At 34.9% G+C, this 25,213-nt stretch overlaps 1 protein-coding gene, 1 non-coding gene and 1 pseudogene across 2 annotated transcripts in view; 2 read left to right on the top strand and 1 right to left on the bottom strand.

Annotated features, from left to right (window-relative positions):
* Window positions 1-920: 920 nt before the first annotated feature.
* The window catches only part of Sos2 (SOS Ras/Rho guanine nucleotide exchange factor 2), a 93,970-nt gene continuing 69,677 nt past the window's right edge, over window positions 921-25,213 (top strand). The window contains exons 1-3 of the mRNA XM_026391068.2: window positions 921-1,058; window positions 21,191-21,316; window positions 24,514-24,645. Of these exons, the coding sequence (XP_026246853.1) occupies window positions 972-1,058; window positions 21,191-21,316; window positions 24,514-24,645 (345 nt within the window). The 5' untranslated portion in view covers window positions 921-971. The remainder of the gene's footprint in view (window positions 1,059-21,190; window positions 21,317-24,513; window positions 24,646-25,213) is intronic.
* Window positions 3,938-4,043, top strand: LOC113184406 (U6 spliceosomal RNA). Its single transcript, XR_003300989.1, has one exon. It is a non-coding gene; the product is annotated as a U6 spliceosomal RNA (small nuclear RNA).
* Window positions 8,363-8,486, bottom strand: LOC113184404 (U2 spliceosomal RNA; annotated as a pseudogene).

The following is a 25,213-nucleotide window of genomic DNA, read 5'->3' as shown; positions in this document are numbered from 1 at the left end:
TGTAGAGCATTAATACACTAAGTATCTTGCTAGTTCAGATGCGCTGTTCTCTACAAATCCCTATACTAACTGCCTCCCACGACTGCAGTCCTGCGGCTGGAGGCTCGCCAAGGGTGGCACTGTGTCGGGATTGTCTTGGGAAGGTCTAGAGGAAGAAGTGTGTGCGTAAAAATCAATCAATAAATTGGGGAGTAAGTCTGGAACAGACCCCTTGTAAAGTTCCCAGGAGAGGCGGACTCCAGGATCCCCCGCGCCCCAGCGCCTAGCCGGCGCCTTGGCTCCGTGGCGCGCATGCTCCGTGCCGGACCTCTCCGGCAGCTCCGGATAATGAGCGCCCGGCCGAGGGGGCGGGCCGAGCCGCGGCTGGTGCGACCCGGAGCTCGGCTGTGGCCCGAGGCGCTCTGCGCGGCTGCTGAAGGGGCGGCTGCAGCGGCCAGCTCTGTACGTCCGAGTGGGGCTCGCTCTTTCGCCGCGCACGCCCCGTCGGTCCCCTGGGCCCTCTGGGGGTGACTCGGGCCGGCGGCGTTGCCTGTCGGGAGGGCGGGGATGAGGAGAGGAGCTGCTGCCGCCGCTCTCAGCCCGCCGCTGCCGTAGCGGGAGTCAGGGCGGAGGCAAAGCCAGCTGTACCCTCGCCGGGCTGCGAACTCAGACAAAGGAGGAGCCGCCGTAGGAGCGGGCCAGCGCCGTGAGAAAGGAGGTCGCTGCCTGGGGTGGCCGGAGTTCGCGGCCACCGCGCTTCCTTAGCGGGCGCTGCGCGAGGCGAGGGCCAGCCGGGCCAAGGAAGCCGCCCCCGGGGCCGCCGCCCGCCCGCCGGCGCCGCCCCCGAGCCGCCTCGGCCGTAGCCGCGGCCCGGGCGGGAGGCGGCGGCCGCCGGCGAGGCGAGGCGGCCCGCGCCCTGCCTGTCAGGCCACCGGCCCGGCCCGGTTCGGCCCGCGGGCCGCCCCCGATGCGGAGGCTCTGCAGCCGGGGCCATGCAGCAGGCGCCGCAGCCGTACGAGTTCTTCAGCGAAGAGAACAGCCCGAAATGGCGGGGACTGCTGGTCTCGGCCCTGCGGAAGGTCAGTTCTGAGGCGGGGGTGGCCGCCAGGGCCCTGGGAGGGGCCGGACGGCGGGCGGGGTGCCGGGCCCGGTCCCCCGAAGTTCTAACGGGGAGCAGCTTGTTCTCCCAGCACTGGGGTCCCGAGGCCAAACAGTGTCTCTCTGCCTGGCGACAGGGAACTCATAATTGCCTGTTGCATCCTGAAGGACGTTTTCTCAAATTTTTTTTCTTTTTTGGCTGGGTCCCGGAAGGAAGGTTTTGTTATGATCATAAAACTGGATTTCATGTTGCAGTCATTTCGTCAGACAACTTCCGCCGTTGACCAATTTGTTGTCCTCAGGCAGGATTCGGGCAAGAGAAAGTACCGCTGATATTTAGACAGTTTCTAAAACAAAAGCTCATTTTCAGGTCGGGTAATTACTTTTAATTGAATTCTTTGGGGGTGTTCCCCCCAGGCAATTTGCTTGTCAAGGTTGTCCACTCGCTTATAAGGCATTGCTTTTTCTTTTTTGTAATATGAATGTTTCACATGTGTGAAGTGTCAGTGAATCATAATACTCATTTTACAATTCTTGAGGTGAATCTAAAGCACCTCCCCACTTCCAGCAAAAGACGTCTTGCCTTAATACAGATATTTTTCTTATCCAATTTGGATAGTTTCTTTTCTGGGTACAATTTCGAATGTGGAATCACATTAAGGAACAAAAAAGGGGACAGCTCATACAAATCGATCTTTCAAGTTTGGGCGTATTGTTAGGATGCTTCTCTCCTGTTCGTGGTGTCAGTCTTCCTCTGTGAACTTAGGTAATAATTATACTGTCATTTTCATAATAAATTATCTTGTGAGGTCAAGACAAATTCAAAGACTGTATATGGGTTCATGATTACTTGTCAGGCTCACTAACATGGGCTTCCTTTACTGTTGATACAGACTTAGTCCCTTGTCTTTCATGTAAAATAACCAAGAATAAATTGTAAAAATAATAAAGAAAAAACAATTTTAAAAGATTGCACTTGGGGGCTGGGGATATAGCTCAGTTGATAGACTGTTTGCCTCCCATGCACAGGATCCCAGCACCACGAGGAAAAAAAGAAAAAGAAAAAAGACTACACTTGAATATAATTCTTTATACATTAAATTCCTAGAAATGAAAGGCAGTAGTGCATTTAAAGGTAAAAACGTTTTCTTCATGCATTCAGAATTTCAGATTTTCTAATTTCATGATTCTTAAAAGTAGACATTTCTTCCCTTAGGGCAAACACCAAGTCGTGGCTTTTTAAAACACTTGGTGGAATGACTGTCATTTCATTGGTGTGCTGGATTCTAAAGTATTAAATTGACCTTCTTCCATGCGTAGCCCAATTCTGTAAGGAGAGAGAATGAATTTGGAAGTGTGCTGAATGATGATAATGAACTCTGGCCTGAATTAAAAGCAAAGGAGGAAATGCTTAGATAGTAATTAGCCCTTCTACCATGAAGTGTGAGTGAAGTTACCAGGTAGGCCTATATTGTTGGCAGAATGAAGCAAGTATATGCTCATTAGTACTTTGTGGTAGCAAATAGTATTTTAAGTGTAGGTAACTTTGATTCTAATAATCCTCATGTACAATTTCAGATTTATTTTTTTCAGGCTAGGTTAGAACAAAACCAGGACTAGCATCTAAGCCTGGTACATTGCCTTGGTCCTATTACTTAGCATTTAAATGTTGTGCTTGTTTTCTAGGTGCCTTGTAGATACTGTATTGTTGTATTCAACAATTGTGGTATATCCTTTGCTTATAAAATTACTAAGAAAATTTGGCCTTTTGTGGTGAATTATAAAAACAATTTCTATTAATTTATTAAATCAGTGTTATAGAATTGAGATACATTCCCATGGAATCATTTTTTATATCTCTGGAAAATTTTTGGTGAAAGTGATTCAGATTATATCTATTATTACAGTATCTGGAACATTGTGACATGCAGTTTCATAGTGCCTACTATGAGTTGCAGGAATTACAGCTCTTAAGGTACTCAAGATTCACTCTGCTAACCATGTCTTTGTATGATAAGAATTTCCACCATTTATGAAGAAGACTGTCTTCATATTCAAAGGCTGTAGGTTGGGAATGTAACTCAGTGGTAGAATGCTTTCTAGCATGCCAAGGCCCTGAGTTCTATCCCTAACACTGAGAAGAAAAAAAGAAGAAAAGCATGTAGAACTTAACCACCTTCCTCCAGATGACCATAGAGTTACAGACTACTAGGATTTGACTATACTATTTCTCTCTTTCATTTGGCACTACCGTTGAACATTTGATATATTATAGCTCTATGCATTGTTTAATATTTATTGAACACATTTTAGGTACTTGGCACTGTGTTGGATATTAAGATTACAAAAATAAATTTTAAAAAGTAAAGGCCTTTACAAGCTAGACCAAAAGTTCTAAGAAGCATTTACCAACTAAACCAAAATTCTAAGTTCTGAGGTTTGGGCTTTTGTAAATGAGATACCAGTTCTGAGTTTAGATTTCTGTAATGAATATTCAGTAGCAATGTAGTTTAATTGGCTCTGTCAGGTTAATGCATTTTAGACATCTTAGTGGAACCTCCAAAATTATTAAAATAGAATTTTCAGAAAGGTAAAAATTCTGTGCAAATGTAAAGAAACATGTGTCAGTGATGTCATTATTTAATGAGAGCTCTAGTAAAATGTTAGATTCATGTAAATCTTTTAGTATTTATAGGTCAATTTATCTTATAAATAATAATAGAAAATAATGAAAGTTTCAAGCAGAACACTGCACTGAGAAATGCCTAGTATTATCTTTTGCTGGGTTTCAAGTTTTGGCTAATTTTTATGAAGACTCTGTTTGGCAAAATCATCATTTTCAACATTGAAAAAACAAGGGGTGATAGCTTCTGCAGCACATACACTAAAATTGGAATGGTACAGAGAAGATTAGCATGGCCTTTGGGCAAGGGTGATAGCAAATTCATGAAGTGTTCTGTAAAAAAAAAAAAAAAAAGAAAGAAAGAAAGAAAATGTAAGGGATTTAAAAAAAATAATATGTAAGTATTTATTTTACTATGTAGAAACACAAAGGCTGAGGAATGGATTTGTGGAAAAATAATTGTAAAAATAGAAATGTGTTGTTCTTTAACTTAACTCAGGGTCTCCATGCACTTTACCACTGATCTGCACTTTCAGCCCTTTCTTTAACTTTAAAATCAAAACCTCAGCTAGGGCATTTAAAAACATACAGGGCTACAAAGCAGAGTTGAAATGACATTATTAATTGATAATATGTGGATTGTTAACATTATTGCTAAATTATGTATCTTTCCTAAAAGAGCCAAGATCATAAGTGCCTTCACCAATACTCCCCAAGAACATTGAAGCTATGGTATTCTGTGGGAGAAAAAAGAGCAGGGCTACATTTGTAAGTGTAGTTTATTACCTTTGATTTTGAAGTATCTTTTATTTTATGCATGTGCTGATTATATGCTGAGATAAATTAGCACTCTTCATATGGGAAATATGTCTTAAAACAATTTTACCACATTTTCAGTCTGATATTTCCATGGTAAATGACTTTTCTATAAGGTTTTCCTTATCAGGCTAGCCATGGAAAAGAAAAATGTCTATTTTCTTACCATCTGTAGTTATAAATGTCCGACAGAGCTAGAAAGAATTGGTTGAATTCCTGGGTCTAATTCAATTCCTGTTAAATATCGACCTCCCTACCCTGTGACAATTTTGCTCTCAGATAGCTGTCTAAAAGGCAAGTGATATAGAAAATGTGTGGGTTAATTAATAGCAGTCCATGGCAAGGAAAAAGTAGGTAAGAGCTCTGACTGAGAAATGCCTTTGTGAAATCTGAAAGATTCTAGTGTTTTCTGCCTTTCTACCAATCAATGTCTGTTGGAAGTTTGTTTTAGAAGACTGTACATGAGGCCCACAAGAAGAGTATAGGGTGACTAAAGAAAATAAAATTGGTGTCACTGATATGTAATAGGTCACAGAAGTCTTTAAGAAGTACTGGGTTCTGGAAGATATATGGTACTGAGTGTATCCTGTATGCCAGGCACTATTCTTGATACTGAGGATTGTAGCAAGGGCCCTTCTGTCTTAAAACTTTCATTCTAAATGGCTGAGAGAGGGCTGGAAGAGACAGACAATAAAGTTGCAAGCAATTATAGGAAAGATAAGTAGGAATTAACAAAACAAAGGAGGAGGAGAAGAGATTTGAGGTAGAGGGAACTGTAGGAACCTGACTTTATTTAAATTAAGAACAAAGAGAATAAGAAGTAGCCTGTGTGGTAGACTATATGTAGATGAAGTTAAGGTCTTTACCTTAGACCAAGAAAGTTGTGTATGGTTATTTGTTAATTATGTAGCAAAATAATTACATTAACTTGATTATAATTGCTCTTTGAAAAGATCACTCCAGGTTAAAGCCAGAAACTAAGAGATCCTATGATTTTTTTTTTTTTTTTTAAATGTGAGGCCTGTTCTGGATTTCCTAAAGCTACTGAATACAACAATAGAACTCAAGAGAATCATTTGGAATTATTCTAAACTAACAATAGCTCAAACTAATGCAAAGGGTTCAGCCAGAACTGGATGAGCATTAGAAATGCATTTTAACTTGGTGCATTTAGCTCCCTGTCAACCATGATTTAGTAGCCTTTTCTATTTTCAGTTTAATTTTGGTATGGTATATTTGGAGTAATAATATTCCATTAAAGTGTTTTATGCTGAGTATCCACAGCATTACCTGTGTTACCACTTGACATAAATCAAGTATGTGTCTTTTATATTAACCATAGCGTCTCTTTAAAAGGAACAGTAATTTGATTATATCCTGTTAGCCTTTATATTGGAATTAAGAAGGAATTTTAATGAAACTAATGGATTTAGCATTATCTCATGTAGTCAGCATTAGAAATTAACAATTTAAAATTTTTTTCTTTTCATAAAAATGTGATAATAAGAAATCTTTTAAAATGTATAAAGTGTTATAAATTTCACATTTTAATGTGTAGTAGTGAAGAAACACAATAAAAATAACATCAAGATCTAGGTATGGGTACTAGTGTTAGCTCTTTCAAGTAAGATTTTCTACATTCTAGTTTTCTTAAGTTATTTTATAAACTCAAATTCTACTTCTTATTTACAAAACAATCTGTAGTACTTTCTTAATTGACCCATTAGCAGCATTTGACCGCTGATATTTTCCTCTTCCGTAAAATCCTTAATATCTTTGTTTTATTTACTTATTTATTTTTTTATATGGTGCTGAGGATTGAACCCAGTGCCTCACACATGTGAGGCAAGCACTCAACCACTGAGCTACAACCCCAGCCCTGGAAGTCCTTTTCTTATATGACTTCCAGAACACCATACTTTTCTAGTTTTCTCTCTTTGGATATCCTTTCTTATTTATTTATTTAATTTTTTAAATTAATTAATTTATTGGTTCTTTTTAGTTATATATGACATAATTATAAAAGCATGGGCAATATCCTGTTCTAATTTGGTCCTCAGTACCTCTTCTTCCCCTCCCCTTCCTTCCTCCCCCTCCCTTTCTTCTACTGGTCTTTCTGTCATTTACTCATAGTTATTTTTTAAAAAATTAATTTCTTGTGAATATACATGATGGTGAGATTCATTGTGGTATATTCATATACGTACATAGGAAAGTAATGTTAGATTCATTCCACTCTTTCCTTTTCCCATCTCCCCTTGCTTCCTTTCATTCCCCTTTGTCTACTCCACTGAACTTATATATATATATATTTTTTTCTTATCTCTTCCCTTACTGTGGGTTAGCTTCCACATACCAGAGTAAACATTTGATCTTTGGTATTTGGGGATTAGCTTATTTCACTTAACATAATAGTCTCCAGATTCATCCGTTTACCAGCAAATGTCATAAAGTCATTCATCTTTATGGCTAAGTAGTACTCCATTGTGTGTATTTGCCACTTTTCCTTTATCCATTCATCTCTTGAAGGGCACCTAGGATGGCTTTATAGGATATTCTTTCTAGGTCTTCTATCTTGATTCCTTTTCATTTTCTCATCCACATCATTTTGACCTCCCCAGGGCTTAGTTATAGACTTGTTTCTTTTTTTACACCCACTCTCTTGGGTATAAAGAGAGCTTTATTATTTCACATATCATTTATACATATTTCCAAATTCCTTCTCCTTGCCTCTCACATAGTAGGCAAATACCACGGAGGTATATATCCTCAGACCCCTCTCCTAAGGTTTTTTTTAAATGTTTATTTTTTGGTTTTAGATGGACACAATATCTTTATTTTTATTTGGGGCTGAGAATCGAACCCAGTGCCTCACGCATGCTAGGCGAGCGCACTACCACTTGAGCCACATCCCCAGCCACCCCCCTAAGTTTTAACTTTCGTTTTTTTATTTTGATACTTCCACATAGATGTATGATGGTTATCTCAACCAATATTGAATTCTTCCTCTTCCTCCCAGAACTTGCTCCTTTTGTAGCAGTTCCCATATCAGTAAATGCTACTCCATCCTTCCAATTGTTCCAGCTAAAAATCTTGTGTTATTTTTGAATATTTCTTTTTTTTAGGTTTCTATCTAATTCATGCCTTCAGTTTTATTTTTTAATTGATTTTATTATTTTTTAAATACACAACAACAGTGGAATGCATTACAATCCTTATTACACATATAGAGCACAATTTTTCATATCTCTGTATATAAAGTATGTGAACGTCAATTTATGCCATTATACATGTACTTTTTTTGCATTACAATTCTTAATACACATATATACCACAGTTTTTTATATCTCTGTATATAAGGTGTGTTGACACTCAATTCAAGTCTTCATACATGTTCTTTGGATAATGATGACCATCACATTCCACCATCCTTGCTAATTCCCTTCCCCCTCCTTTTCCCTCCCACCCCTCTTCTCTATCTAGAATTAATTTAATCCTCCCATGCTGTCCCTCCCTACCCCACTATGAGTCACCCCCTTTATATCAGAGAAAATATTCAGCATTTGTTTTTTGGGATTGGCTGACTTCATTTAGCATTATCTTCTCCAGCGCCATCCATTTACCTGCAAATGCCATGATTTTGTTCTTTTTTAATGCTGAGTAATATTCCATTGTGTATAAATGCCACATTTTTTAATCCCCTTCATCCATTGAAGGACATCTAGGTTGGCTCCACAGTTTAGCTATTGTGAATTGTGCTGCTGTAAACACTGATGTGGCTGTATCCCTGTAGTATCCTGTTTTTAAGTCCTTTGGGTATAGTCTGAGAAGAGGAATAGCTGGGTCAAATGGTGGTTCCATTCCCAGATTTCCAAGGAATCTCATTGTCCTTGGATAGAAGATGTATCAGATATTAAACTGATAAGAACAGATACTACACTTGATCTTAGCCAAAAGGCTAAGTGGATGAATCTTTTTTTTTTCATACCATGTATCTAATCTTTTCACAATTCTTTTAGCTCTACTTCCAACTCTAATGACATCTAGTCACCATTTCATACTTTTCTTAATTCACCACCTAGAATCAGGTGATCATCACTGATCTCTTGGAGTTTTGAAATTGTCTCTTAATTGGTCTCTTGCTTCATTCAGTCTTAGCACAACAGAGATAAGTGAGATCATATCACTCTTTTGTTCAAAATTCTGTCAATGCTTCTCAGAATAAAAGCTTTTTGTTTTTATGGCCTGCTAGGTTCTCTGTAGTTAGTGATGCCCCCTCCTGCTTCTACCTTTTGAACTATTTAATACTGTCCCTTGTTTGCTCCACTCCTACTCCATACTGGTTTTCTTATGTCTATAACACATTGACATGTACTAGTCTCAGGACTTTCATGCTTGTTTTATCTTCCTGGAACACCTTTTCCTCAGGTGATTAGGTGCTGGCCCTTTTATCTCCGTTAGGTCTTTATTGTCATCAGATATCATCTTCTTGGAGATATCTTCCCCTATAGCCTCTCTAAAACTGATACATTCTCCTGCTTTTTGGATAATCCTACATAATCATGACATAACCCAGGCCGTAAACCTACATTTCCAGTATAAATGGTATACCCAGTTTCCAGAACAGAACTCAGACATCATTCCTTGTGTCTCATACTAGCCTTACATATCATTGAGTCTGCTTGAATCTTCCTTGTAAATTAGTTTTCTAACTTTTGCTGTGTATCCCCAAAATAATTTTGAAAAACTTGTACTTTTTAATGTTTTTATTTACTGAGTGCTTAATGACAAGGCACTAGGTTACCAGTAGATTGGGAATAAAAGTGTGGGGAGCAGATAGGAGGGAATGAAAAATGAGAAATTGTTCTATGGTTCCTGACTGATCTTAATGAGTGTATAATGCACAACTTTGGTTTCAGTTCTTGATTATATACCTTAATCAGAAAAATGTTACCTAAAAATATTATATTCTTTAACAGGTTTGTCGGGGGTGTAATTGACATATAGTAAGATGCATATATTTAAAGTGTACAGGTTGATAAGTTTTGATATTAGGTATACATCAGTGAAACCACAATAAAGATAATGAACACATTCTTTTACCCTCTGAATTTCTTTTGACTATTTGTACTTCTCTCTCTTTTCCCTTCCCACTGCCCATTCCCAAGCAATCACTGATCTGCTTTTTATCACTATTAATTGCATTTCTAGAGTTTTATCCTAGTGGAATCATACAGTATATACTCTTTTCTAAAAATCTGGCTTCTTTCAATATTATTATTATTATTATTATTATTATTAGTAGTAGTAGTAGTAGTAGTAGTAGTAGTAGTATTTAGGTACTGAGCATTGAACCCAGCAGTGCTTTACCTCTGAGCTACATCCTCATTTCTTAATTTTTTTATTATTTTTTATTTTGAGACAATGTATCACTAAGTTGCTGAGGCTAGCCTCAAATTTTTGATTGTCCTACCTCAGCCTCTTGAATTTCTGGATTATAATAGGCATATGCCACCACACCCAGTATCCTCATTATTTAAAAATTCTTCCATGTGTTTGCATATATATGCATGTATCAGTAGTTTGTTTCTTTTTATTATTCAATAGTATTCTATTATATAGATATACTATGGTTTGTTTTTCCCTTCACCTATTGACATACTTTTGGGTTTTCAGATCTTGGCTATTACAAATAAAGATGCTATGAACATTTGTGTGCAAGTTTTTGTCTAGACATGTATTTCATTTTCTCTTGGGTAATTACAAGGAGTAATTGGATTGATGGTATGTTTTAACTTTTTAAGAGACTATCAAACTATTTCCAAAGTTTGATTGTACATTTTTAAATTACTGTCAGCAATATTTAGCATTTCATTCTGCCAGCACTTGGAAATTTAATTTTAGCCATTCTAATAGTTCAGCAATGGTCTCTTGTGGTTTTAATTTGCATTTCCCTAATGACTAGTGATGTTGAACATTTTCACGTTCTTATTTACTATCCATGTTTCTTCTTTGGAGAAGTTTGTTTAGATTTTGTGCCCATGTTGCTTGTTTTGAGAATTTGTCTGATATATGCCCTTTATCAGTCTATACTACAAAGATTTTTGTCTAGTCTATAGCTTGTTGTTTTTTTTTTTTTTTTCAGTATTTGGGATCAAACCCCAATATGCTCTTCTTCTGAACTATATTCCCAGACACACACACACACACACACACATATACACACACACACACATACACACACACACACACACACACACACACACACACACAGTCTTACTAACTTGCCTTGGCTGTCCTGGAGCTTGTGATCCTCCAGCCTCACCCTCTTGAACAGCTGGGATTACTGGTGTGCTTCACCATGCTGAGCTCTCATTCTCTTAATGAGGTCTTTTGAAGAGCAAATGTTCAGATTTTTATGAATTCCAATTTATCTGTTTGGAATATTTTTTTTGGGGGGGGGACTATGTCATATCCAAAAAGTCTTTGTCTAACCCAGGGTTACAAAAATTTTCTACCTACTTATTTTCTTCTACGAGTTTTAGAGATCTAGGTTTACATTTAGATCTGTGATTCATTTGAACTAACTTTTACATGTATGTAGTATGACAATTCCATATTTGGTAAGGGTTTTTTTTTGCATATGAATAGCTGGTTGTTCCATCAGATATTGAAAAGGCTGTCCTTTCTCCTTTGCTAAAGGTCTTCACACCTTTCATATATATATATGAGTTTAATTCAGGACAGTCTGTTCTGTACTTTCTATCTTTGTGTGTATCTGGTCAGTACCACACAGTTTTGATTACTGTTGCTTTATAAAAATTCATTTTTAAAAAAACATTTTTAAGTTGTAGATGGACACAACACCTCTATTTTATTTATTTATTTCAATGTGGAGCTTAGGATCGAAGCTAGTGCTTCACACGTTAGGCAAGCACTCTACCAGTGAGTCACAACCCCAGCCCTGCTTTATAAAAATTCTTGACATCAGGTAATGTTAATGCTCCAACTTTGTTCTTTTGTTTTCATTATTCTAGAATCTTTTTGTATTTCCATTAGAATTTTTAAATCAGCACATCAATTTCTACAAAAAAACTTTCTGGAATTTTGATTGGAATTGTATTGATTTAATAGATTCCTTCAGAGGAATTGACACAGTGTTGAGTCTTCCAAATAAAAAATAAAGTCTCTCTCTTTATTTATTGAGGTCTTTAATTTCTATCAGCAGTATTATAGTTTTAGTGTATATCTTTGGAATGAAATTTATTTCTTCTTAAATTGAATTTTAACTTTTTTATAATGAAAAAAAAAGCTTTTTTTTTTTTTGCAATACTTAGGATTGAACCCCAAGATGATCTACCACAAAACTATATCCCCAGACACCTGTATATATGTATATGTATGTATATACAAATATATATACACACACACATTCTATACACACACACACACACACACACATATATAATTAATGTTGGAGACATTTGGAACCTTGCAGGAATCTGCAATAGAATGAAGAATTTGCATAAACAAAGGTCAATCTGACAGTGTTACTAAAAGAATTTATTTCTATATTGTACCTGAAACTCAAATATTAGTTCATTGAACAAATGTACTAGGAAGACTTTTTATTTGATGGTAAATAGGGAAAACTGAAAAGTATGAATTAAGAAATAATATTTCTATAACTTTTCAAATATACTGTTTATCTGAGTAAAAATAATTTAAAGTTAAAATGGTCTGTGAATCTATTCATGTATTTATAGTTTTATGAGTATACTATTTACAGTGTATGTGTAAGCATATACCTCTGGCAATTTGAAAATATGTTGTAACTAAAATACAGGTCTGACCTGTTAATCTACTGCTAAAGACTAAAAATTATTTTAATTGCTCATTTTCTGGCTAGTCTTTTAGAAAAATTTGACAGATGAATTTGTTCTAATGTTATAATTTTATGTTTACTGTCTCTTAGGGTGCTGAGATAGTAAATATTGTGGAAATGTAAAGTATGGCTACCTTTCATTGTTATCTTGATATCTTATTAGGGTGTCTATGGGTGGGATTTTAACATTGCATGTTGGTTATTGTGGATGCTTTCTTATTTGATATTAATTAAAGAAGTTTGACATAAGAAAGTTTGATCCTTATTATTAAAGTTGCTTTGCAAGTTATTTATCAAAACCATAATCACAGAAAAAAAGTCCTTTCCTGTTAAACATTATTTTAATTCTTATATATAGTCATTTTCATGGAGTTGGGCCTGAGTTTTTTTAGTGAAGAATAAAAAAGTCTCTTTTATTCTATTGACCTAGAAGTGTATAATTTAGAAATATTAGGTTTCCTCTTGTCATATTAAAGAAGTACAGGGTGTAAGAGGAAATGGTTATTTTCCCCAATTCAAAACCTAAGAAACATATTATAAAGCTGACTTTTTAGATGTTGGTTCTATATATAATTTATAACTGCCTTACTTAAACTCTTCTTACTCAGATATCTTCAAAAAGTAGTCTCTCTCCACTTTCATGTAATCTTCCTTTTTCCTACTCCTCACTTCATATTATTTTTCTTAATCGTCTTTGTATTTTATCAAAGTAAAAACATAACTAGCTCTCTGTCTGCTTTCTTGAGACAACCACTTTTAGCTCTTCTGAGTGTCTTGTTTTTGTATTCTGTCTTTTAAAGGAAGATAACATTTTTATATTGCTTTTTCTTGATTTTTCTGTTTTGGGCTTCATCTGTTGAATTCTTTCATGAAAGAAAAGAATATTCTAGTGTGTTCTTTAATAAACATACACATTACCCGCTCCATCCACACACCTTGCCAAACAAGCATACTTTCTGCCTCCCCTCCTCATGATGATATATTAGTTTTGGTTTAATATTAAAAACTTATGTTATTACGACTATTACTGCTATTTGTATTAAACCACTTCTTTCCTTTTTGCTTTTACTGGTGTTAATCATTATCTTGTTTTCTTATTTGTACATTTTCTGTGTATCAGTTCTCAAACTCAAACTCTGTACCAGTTTTCTAAATATTCTCAAGATTTTTAGTTCCATCAGGTGCTCTATCAATTTTGTTTTCTTGAGAGTTTCCCCCAGAGCCTTCGGACCTGAATCTGGACTGGTGACATTTCTATTTATTAAATACTTCTCATCCTATAATTTACCTTCATTTCATCCTAGGCATTCCTTTGATCTTTTTTCCATGTTGATTTCTTCTTTTCTTATATTCCGGATTTTTCTCTTTCATGATTTTTATACTCATTTTAGTATAATACAACCTACAGAGGCTTAATGAGAAAGACTATATGGGAGATAAAAAATTTTTCCTTGTTATATCTACAAATATCTTTACATTACTATGACAGATGATTGATAATTTGTTGGAATCTTGAGTTCATTGTTGTTTAGTTTTTAGTGTTACTATTAAAGTCAGGAACTAGCTCGTATCTGCTGCTTGTATATAATCCACTCTTCCTCCCTCCCAATCTTGTAGGATATTCTCTGTCTCTGAAACTCTGACTGCATGTGTATGAGAGAGAGAGAGAGAGAGATGGGGGAGGGGAGAGGGAAGGAGGGAGGGAGGGAGGGGTGTGTACTGGGGATTGAATTCTGGAGTATATATCATTGAGCTATGTCCCCAGTCCTTTAACTTGTGATCCTCCTATCTCTTCTGAGTAGCTGGTATTACAGGTGTGTGCTGATTCTGACATTTTAATTTTTTTAATTGAACTGTGTACAAGATGGCTATAGGACTTATTTTTTTTTAAAGAGAGAGTGAAAGAGAGAGAGAGAGAGAGAGAGAGAGAGAGAGAGAATTTTTTAATATTTATTTTTTAGTTTTCAGCGGGCACAACATCTTTGTATGTGGTGCTGCGGATCGAACCCGGGCCGCATGCATGCTACCGCTTGAGTCACATCCCCAGCCCGACTTATTTTATTGATAATTCCACCCCTTGATTTTCTCCTTGCCTGATGATTCTTTTTAAATCCTATTTATGATGAATTGGAACCCAATCAGAAAAATGCATAAAGGATAAATATACAATTTAAGGGACACCAGTTTTATCATCCAGCACATTGTATGTTAGAAGACAGCACATTGTCAGCATTTATCTCATAATATCTCTGTAAGGGTAACCCACTTTTATGGTAGTTACTACTTTTCTTTATAATTTTCTCATCTAATAAGGTGTCCCTAAATACCATAGTTTAATTTTGTCTGATTTTGAACTTTGTGAATAGAATCCATCATATGTGTTCTTTTTGTCTGGCTTCATTTTGTTAACATTATTTTGAAAATGTATCCATGTTTTTGTGCTTTTCATTAATACTGTTAATTTTTTTGCTGTATATATTCCATTATATGGACATGCCACAACATATCTATTATACTCTAGTTGGACATACATGTCTTTGGGTAAGCATGTGAGCTCATTTCTCTAGAATAGTGATATGTAATAGGAATATAATGTGAACCACATATATAATTTAAAATTCTCTTCAAGCTGCATTTAAAAAGAAGAAACAGATGAAGTTGATTTCAATTACATATATATATATATATTAATTTTTTTTAGTTGTAGATGGACACAATATCTTTATTTTTATATGGTGCTGAGGATCGAACCCAGTGCATCACACGTGCAAGGCAAGCGCTCTACCACTTAGCTATAGCCTCAGCCCCTCAATAATATATTTTATGTAGCCTAATAAATATATAATCATTTCAGCATGTAATAAATATAAAAATTAAGATATTTGACATTTTTATACTAAATATTTGAATTCTTGTATGAGTTTTATACTCTTTAGAGTCCATTTCAATTCAGTGGTGCTACATTATAGGTGTTCATTAGCCACATGTGACTAATGTCTACTACATTTGATGCATAATTCTAAAGAGAGTGTGTGTGTGTGTGTCAGTGTGTATATAGTTATGATGAGACACATTCTGAGAGATGGATTGTTAGGTGATGTTGTCCTTTTTTGATTGTCGTGGAGTATACTTACACAAACCTAGATGATTAATCACTTACTGGTTAATCACTTACTGTGTCCTTTTAATGCATTCTCTGTTATAGTAAACTTACCATTTTTGTTTTTTAAGAGTTGGGGTCCTGCTTAGGCTGGCACCAATCTCCTGGACTCAAGTAATCTTCTTGCCTCAGCAGTCCTTCTGCCTCAGCTCCCAAGTTGCTGGGACTACTAGTAGCTGGGACTATAGGTGTGTGCCACCACACCTGGCTATGAACTTTCTTTATAAGTAGCAAGAACGTACTCCAAAATAAAAATAAAAAGTAAAGGATAGTAAATACACAAATTAGTAACACAGTTGCTGATTATCATTGTCAAGTATTATGCACTTTTCAGAATTGTATGTGCTATATTTTGATATGACTGGCAGAATGGTAGGCTTGTTTACACCAACATCACCACAGACATATGAGTAGTGTCAATATAACAATGTTGACATCAGGACAGCTATAACCTCACTAGGTATTAAGAATTCTTCAGTTCCATTGTAAATTTTTTTTGGTGGTACTGGGGATTAAACCCAGGGGCTCTCTACCACCAAGCTACATGCCCAGACCATTATTATTATTATTATTATTATTATTATTATATTTTAAGACAGGGTCTTGCTAAGTTGCCTAGGCTGACCTCAAACTTTGAATCTTCCTACCTCAGACTCCCATTAGCTGGAATTATAGCAGGTACACCACTGTATCTGGCTAGTTCCATTATAATCTTATGGAATCACTCTCTTATGTGTGATCTGTTGCTAACCAGAATGTCATGTGGCTCATGTCTGTATAATGGTGAAATTTTTGAAAGCAATTGAGCCATTTAACACTCCAGTAGTGTATGAGAGTTCCTATTGCTCCACAAAATCACCAATATTTGATATTAATAGACTTTTTAATTTTGCTGACTGGTGAGTGGGTAATAACTTTCAGTGTGGTTCAAGTTGCATTTCTTTGTTTACTAAAGAGCTAGAGTATCTTCATATGTATGTTGGCTATTTAAATTTCTTCTTTTGTGAAGTGCTCATTTAAGTATTTTTTTAACCTTTATTTTATTTATTTTTATGTGGTGCTAAGAATTGAACCCAGTGCCTTACATATGCCAGGCAAGTGCTCTACCACTGAGCTATGGTCCCAGCCCTCATTTTAAGTATTTTTTGCCTTTACTTTTTTTTTATTTTGCAGGGCAAGAAATCAAGCCTAGGGCCTTGCTCATGCTAGGCAATACTCCACTACTGAGCTATATCCCCTATCCATACCTGCATTTGTTTTCTACTGAGTTTGGTTTTCTCCCCCACTGGTGGTGCTGGGGATTGAACCCAGGGCCTTGTGCATGGTAAGCAAACACTCTTACAACTGATCTATGTCCCCAGCTCTCTATTTTTTTTTTCTAGTTGTAGATGGGTAAAATACTTTTATTTATTGATTTTTATATGGTGCTGAGTATGGAACCCAGTGCTTCACACTTGCTAGGCAAGCGCTGTGCCACTGAGCTACATAACACCAACCCCTCTATTGGGGTTTGGATAATTTTTTTCTTATTGAAGTTTTAGAAGTTCTTTATATATTCTGGATATGAATCATTTTGTTATATTTGTCACATACATCTCCACTTCCATAACTTACCTTTTTACTTTCTTTAACGTAGCTTTTGATGAGTTAAATATAGTTAAAGTGTGTTACCCCCTCCCTTTATGGTTAATAACTATGTGTTATATATAATAAGTCTTTTTCTATCCTAGGATCATGAAGATATCTGTTTACATTATCAGAACTTTATTAAATATGTTTATTTAATAGGTCTGAAATCAGCAAGTATTGATTTTTATGTAAAATATGAAGTAGAGATTGAGTTTGTTTTTTTTCTATATAGGTGTCTTAATTGTTCATCCACTTGCCCTACTTCTCCACAGTCTACACTCTCCCATACTCTAGTAAATTGTCAGTTTTGTTTAAGTCAAGGGTCCATATACATATAATCTTGCTTCTGAAGACTGTCATCTGTTCCATTGATTTATTTCTCTATCCTTATGCCAATACCATTAATTGCTGCAGGTTTGTAGTAAAGAATAACAACTAGGGGACCAAATACTTTTGCTTCTTTAAGAGTGTGTGACTGATTTTCTTAGTCTTTTGCATTTTCTATATTATTTTTTAAGTTACCTTGTCAATTTATTTTGAAATTATCTTGTCAATTTCAGAAAACAACCTTGGCTGGGGATATAGCTCAGTTGGTAAAGTGCTTGCCTTGCATGAACAAGGCTCTGGGTTTGATCCCCAGCATCACACACACACACACACAAAATCAACCTGCTCGATTTTAATTGTAATTTTGTTAACTTCATGTGAAGAATTAATATATTTACAATATTAAGTCCGATAATCACAAAGTTATTCTCTTTCATGTATTTAGATTTTCAGTTTCTCTTAATAGTATGAGTTTCTCCCACGGGGTCATCTTCTTTTTGTAAGATTTAGTCCAAAGTACATGATATTTTTTATTCTATTATAAAAACAATTATTTGAAAATTTTATTTTCTAGCTTTGTTGCTGGTGCATAGAAATGAAAGTTTACTTTTTATGAATTCAGATAATTTATCTGTACAATAGGTTTGTCTTGCATGGTTGTATTAATCTGGAGTCTCTAGAGAAACTAAACTAATAATACACATACACACACACATACATATTTAGAAAGAGATTTATTACTATAAGAGAATTGGCTCATGCAATCATGGAGGCTGAGAAGAACAAAATCTGTATTTGGCAAGTTGGAGACCCAGTATACTATAGTTCTGGTCTGAGTCTGAAGGCCAGAAACCAGAAGAACTGATATTATAAGTTCCAGTGTGAATCCTAATCCAAACACAGAAGACTGATATCTCATTTCGAATACAGTCAAGCAAGGAAATAATTCTTTATTACTTAGCCTTTTATTCTTTTAATATATAGGTCTTTAGTAGAATAGATGAGGCCACCCACATTGGAGAGGGCAATTTGCTTTACTAATTCTACCAATTTAAATGTTTATCTTATCTTAAATACCCTCAGATACTCAGAAATAATGTATAATCAAATATCTAGGTACTCCAAAATCAGCTATCACAAGGCACAATCAAATTATCTGAAAATTAGTTTCTTCCTTACCAATTCTTATACTTTTATTACTACTTCTCACTTTATTGCACTAACCAGGATCTCCAGTACAATGTAAAATAGAAATAATGATAGCATGTATCCTTGCCCTTTTCCTGTTCTCAATATGAAGCTTTTTGTTGTTTTAGCATTAACTTTGATTTTATTTTACCTTTTTTTGGTTAGATATCCTTTGCCAAATTAAGGAGGTTCACTGAGAGATTTTATGATGGATGTTGAAAATTTTTCAGATACTTTGTCAACATCTATTTGAGAGGATCTTATTTTTCTCTTTTAATCATCTAAAGTATTCAGTTATATTACTGGATTTTCCAGCATTAAATCAGCTTTACCTTCCTGGGTTAAACCAAATGGGTCATGTTGTATATAGTCTTTTAAAATATATATTATGGAATTTAGTTGGCTGATATTTTATTTAGCCTTTGGTTTCTGTGAAGAGTGAAAATGGCCTAAAATTTTCATTTTTCTTTTTGAGTTTTCATATCAAGGATAGTCTCATCATTAATTTAGAAATGTTAGTGTTTTTCTATTTTTCTGGTCAAGTTTGCTTAAGATTGTTGCATTTTTTCCTTAAATGTTTGATGAGTTTGTCAATGAATCAAGTAGGCCCATATAATGAATTATAATATTGAATCCCAACAAATTTCAAAAATTTGAAATTATAAAAAGTGTATTTTGACCACATGATTATTCTAGAAATCAATAAAAAGATAACCTAAAAAAATCCCATATATTCAGAAGTTAAGAAATTCACTTCTAGATTCCAAAGTATATTAGAAAAAACATAATACTAATGTTATCATTTTTTTCTAATATACTAACAGTTATTTTGAACTGAATGTTTACAAAAATATTTCATTTCAAAATCTATGGATTTTTGGGCTGGGGTTATGGCTCAGCAGTAAAGTGCTCACCTAGCACATGTAAGGCCCTGGGTTCAATCCTCAGCACCACATAAAAATAAATAGATAAGTAAAGGTATTATGTCCAACTACAACTAAAAAAAAAATAAATATTTTTTAAAAAAATCTGTGGATTTTCGGCTAGGGTTGTGGCTCAGTGGTAGAGAGGTTGCCTCCCACGTGTGAGACACTGGATTAAATCCTCAGTACCACATAAAACTAAATAAATAAAATAAAGATATTGTATTAATCTACAACTAAAAATTTTTTTAAAAGCTGTGGATTTTAACAAAAGTAGCACTTTGAGAAAATGCTCATATTGAAGAAGGAAATTTGAACAGTAATGAGCTAAGTATTCATTTCAGAAAGTTAGTAAAAGAACAGAAAAAGCAAAAGAAATAATAAAGATGAAGCAAAAATAAATGAAACATAAAATAGCATCAACGAAGTCAAGAATTGATTCTTGAAAAGATTAATAAAATTGATTCAGTTAATAAAAGTAATAAAACTTCTGAGATACTAAACCAAGAAAAAGAATGAACATACAAATAAGTAATATTAGCAATGACAGAAGGGACTTCATTATAGATCTTATAAGACTTGCAGAATATAAGAGGCTATAATGCTCCATTTTATGCTAATGTTTTTTGCAATGATTTTATTCAAGGGTAGACCACTCAGGAAATGGTAAAGCCTAAATTATAAGCCATCCATTCATTGGTTTCATAGTGAATACATGATCCAGATGTGAGGAAGAATTTTATCCTGAATTTTGAGAATTTAGATGAAATAGTCAACTTCATGCTATTTTCTTTGTGGGATAGATTTAATTAATGATTCAATTTTTAAAAATAATTATGAGACTATTGAAGATTTCTGGGATTTTTTATTTGTTTATTTGTCAGGGGCACCGATATCCTTTTAATACCCTGCCATAAAAAGTTTAAAGCAGTACTTAAGTTCTGTTAGCAAGTATTTATAAGACACCTACTCTATTGTAGGCAATATTACTTACTGTATTTCTCATATCCAGTCAAACTGGATATTTTTAGGATAAAATTATTAAGGTTTAGCTTTAGTAAATTAAAAACAAAAAGGGTTCTACATAGTTAAGTGGTAAAATAAGCAACATATGCCATTATAAAAGTTCAGTAGCACCTACTTCATAAAGTATCTGTATAATTTGTATAGTAGTATGTTTTTTTCAGAGATACCTTTATTGCTGGGGTTCATGACCTAACGGTTTTCTTAGTTGGCTTTAGGGTATCCATGATTCCTTTGAAATTGTATACACACACACACACACACACACACACACACACACATGCTTTTTGGTTTGAGGGAGAAGAACACTCAATGGCCTTTTCACAGATTTTCAAAAGATCCAAAAAAGTGTAAAGTAACACTGCTCTGTGAGTTAAGGAAAGTTTACATGGACCGATAAATAGTTTTTCATTTTGATTTATGTTTGTATTAGAGTAACCGTCCTAGCAAAATATTAATTATATATAAGATTTGCTTAGTTTTTTTAATTCATTTTGTATTATTTTACCAGTACTATAACTGAGAACTTTTATTTTAAGGTTCAGGAGCAAGTACATCCCAATCTATCAGCTAATGAAGAGTCTCTTTATTATATTGAAGAACTGATTTTTCAGCTGCTTAATAAATTATGCATGGCCCAACCAAGGACTGTTCAAGATGTTGAGGTAAAAATTATTTTGTTATTTTCAAAGAGCCATGGAATTGCTGTACAAATTAAATTTTGTATGTGGATCTATATTATTCTAAATTATTAGTAATAAGCCATTGAAATTTTATGTGATATATGTGGTCTGTTTTATTTTTGTAGGGATTGCACCCAGGGGTGCTTAACCACTGAGTCACGTCACTAACCCTTTTTATTATTTGTTTTGAGATAGGGTCTCATTAAATCACTTGGGCCTTGCTAAGATGCTGAGGCTGGCTTTGAACTTGTAGTCCTCCTGCCTCAGCCTGCCGAGTTGCTAGGATTACAAAGTAGTTCATTGAGAAAGAAAAGTTTTTCATTAAAAAAATACTAAAACAATTGGATAAATTTATGAGAGGAAAACCTTGAAATCTATCTCATACCACAGACAGAAATTAATTCAAAAGCAATTAGACATAGACATAAAAACTGAAAATTGTAAGGTTTCTAAAAGAAAATGCCAGAGAATATCATCTTAACTTGGGATTAGGCATCCTTTTTTTTTTTTTTTTTTTGTATTGGGGACTGAACCTGGGGGTGCTCTACCACTGAGCTATATCCCCAGCCCTTTTTATTTTTTATTTTAAGACTGTGTATCACTAAGTTGCTAGGGTTCATAAGTTGCTAGGACTGGCCTCTAACTTGTGGTCCTTCTGCGTTATCCTGAAATTACAGACATGTATCATTACACCCAGAAGGGTTAGGCAAATATTTTTGGGTAGGACTCAAAACACAGTAACTAAGAAAGAATAAAATTGATGGGACAGTAAAAAGGTACAAATCCCATATGAAGGGAAAATACTTGTAAAATGTATTACTGACAAAGGGCTTGAACCCAAAATAAGTTAAAAAACTTCTACAAATAAATAAGAAAAATATACCTTCTTCCCCAAATTGGCAAAAATCTTTAAAAGAAATTTCACGAAATAAAATATATTTAATAGCTAGTAAGTACATGAAAAGGTACTAAAGCTCAGAAGTTATCTGGAAAATAGGAATTAAAATCACAATGAGAGGGCTGGGGTTGTGGCTCAGTAGCAGAGCGCTTGCCTTATACATGTGAGGCACTGGGTTCTATCTTCAGCACCACATAAATATAAATTAATAAAATAAAGGTATTGTGTCCATGTATAACTAAAAATATTTTTTAAAAATAATCACAATGAGCTGGGGATGCAACTATGTGGTATAGCACTTGCTTAGCATGCATGAGGCTCAGGGTACAATCCCTAGTATGCAAAAATAAAACAAAACAAATCACAGTGAGATATTATTTCACATCAACCAAAAGCTATAAAATTAAAGATTAATTATGCCACATTTGGTGACAGTATAGAGTAGCTAGAACTCTTTATATTGCTTGTGGGAATATAAACTGGCATAAAAACTTTTGACAATAGTTTAGCAGTTTCTAATAAAGTTATATATCTATTGCGTGACTCAGCAGTTCTCCAAATTTACCCTAGAGAAAGAAAATATATGTTCCTGAAGAGGTTTATATGTGAATGTCTAGGCAGTTTAATTCTTAATAGTGGTAAATTCATAAAATGAAATACTAATCAGCAACTATTAACACGTGCTCTAACATAGCTGCAATTCACAGAGCGAAAAAAGCCAGAACCTAGAGTACATATATTGTAAGATTTCATTTTAAGAACTTTAGAAACAGGTAAAACCAATGGTGGTAGAAATCAGGGTAGTGGTTGCCTAGGAAGGATGAAGATCAATTATAGAATGTTCTCTATGTTGATTTAGATGACAGTTAAAAAGCGTGAACATTTTCAAAACTCATCAAGTTGGGCAGGCATGGTAGCACATGCCTGTAATCCTAGTGGTTCGGGAGGCTGAGGCAGGAGGACCACAAGTTCAAGGCCAGCCTCAGCAATTTATGGAGGCACTAACCAACTTAGTGAGACCTTGTCTCAAAATAAAAAATGAAAATAATTTTTAAAAAGGGATGGAAGGATGGCTCAGTGGTAGAGCACTCTTGGGTTCAATCCCCCATATAAAACAAAACAAACTCATCTAATTGTACACTTAAGATCTGTGCCATTTTCTGCATAAAAATATTACTTCAGTAGATAAATGTAAATTTTTGCTTATTGATTAAAAATACATCTACCTCTAAAAGAGTGTGTGTGGATTAGAGTTCAAATACTTGTTTTGCCTCAGTTTCATGGGAGTATTTTTAGAATTGTAGAAGTACTAGTACAGCTTTTAAAAATTGCTTTTGTACTATAAAATTTACATTATCTTTCTTTTGAAGATTGTTTCTATAATAAAGCAACAACTTGCAGCATTAAGGAAAATCTTAATTTGCAGTGATTAAGGTATTATTTTTTTCAGGAACCCTTGGAATTAAAACATTTGTTTTTATAATTCTCCACTGAAAGATTTGAACTTTAAATAAATACAATGAAAGAATACTTTTCAGTAGCTAAATTTGCTAAAATATGAGAATATAATTTTAAAAGTAGGAAACTTTGCTAAATTGAAGTTTTATTCAGGTATCAGTAATTCTCATTATTTGTGTCAATCACTTGTTAAATTTAAAATTAGGTGAACCACAGAGGCTTGGATTATTTTTGCCAAAATCTGTATTTGCATGGTCATTCTGAGGTCCCACTCCCACATGATCTCATGATATCTGTTTTTATAAATTCTCTTTACTTAACGTGATCACTGATAACTATTTCATGTTAATGTCCTATACATTATATCTTTTCCTTTTTCAAGTTCATCTTTTTTTTTTTTTACTTTTGTAGCACTATGCATACTATCTAGACCAGTGTTTTCTCACTGACCGTGTTACACCCCCAGCCTCCAGTTCATCTTAAATTATGTGAAAAAATCTTAATAGTCCTACTGGCCTTTTTTTTTCTTTTTAATATTTTGTTTTAGTTGTAGTTGGACACAATACCTTATTTTATGTGGTGCTGAGGATTGAACCCAATGCCCCGCACGTGCTAGGCGAGCGCTCTACTGCTGAGCCACAACCACAGCCCCCTATTGGCCTTTTTTAAACATAAAAATTTATTTAATATAGTAAACGGAACATATTATATCATACTGTTCCCTTTTTGCAGTAAATATAATGTTAAAGTTGACTTTTTTATGAGTTTTCTATTTGTGAACACTTCTCTTAATTCTGTGATGGTATTGCAACCATCTGAACAGGAACGAGTTCAAAAGACCTTTCCTCATCCAATTGACAAATGGGCTATTGCTGATGCACAATCTGCCATAGAGAAACGAAAACGAAGAAATCCTCTTTTACTACCTGTGGACAAAATTCATCCTTCATTGAAGGTAATAAGATTAAACATTTGGGGAATTCTTTTACAAATAATTATTTATAAATCATTGGTGTATTTATGTAGTATTAATGTAGCATGGTCTGTTAGTATATATGTGCACTTGCATGTGTATTGTACATATACATACATATGTGCATATTAGTATGTGTACAAAATAAATTAGGGGTTGCAAGTATATGTCAGTGGTAGAGCACTTGCTTAATGTATGTGAGGCCCTGTATTCAATATTCAGCACTGCCTGCCCCAAAAGAACAAAATAAAAATAAATGTGCTCTGATGAATTAGGATTGCTTTCAAATAATATTAAAAGTTATTAATTGTGAGAATGCATTGTGGCACTTTTCAAGGAATGCTACCCTGACTGGTTCTTATGTATTTGGCCATGATTCTTAAGCTTTTGTTGATTAGAAAAGTATATGTAATGTCAAAAGTATATGTAATGTGGGCTGGAGTTGTGGCTCAGCGGTACAGCGCTCGCCTAGCATGTGCAAGGACCTGGGTTCTATCCTCAGCACCACATAAAAATAAATAAAGACATTGTGTCTAAAAAATAAATATTA

This window comes from Urocitellus parryii, chromosome 6 (assembly GCF_045843805.1).
Source record: "Urocitellus parryii isolate mUroPar1 chromosome 6, mUroPar1.hap1, whole genome shotgun sequence".
NCBI lineage: Eukaryota > Metazoa > Chordata > Mammalia > Rodentia > Sciuridae > Urocitellus > Urocitellus parryii.
Note: the sequence above shows the minus strand (reverse complement) of the source record. Positions and strands in the feature narration are given on the sequence as shown.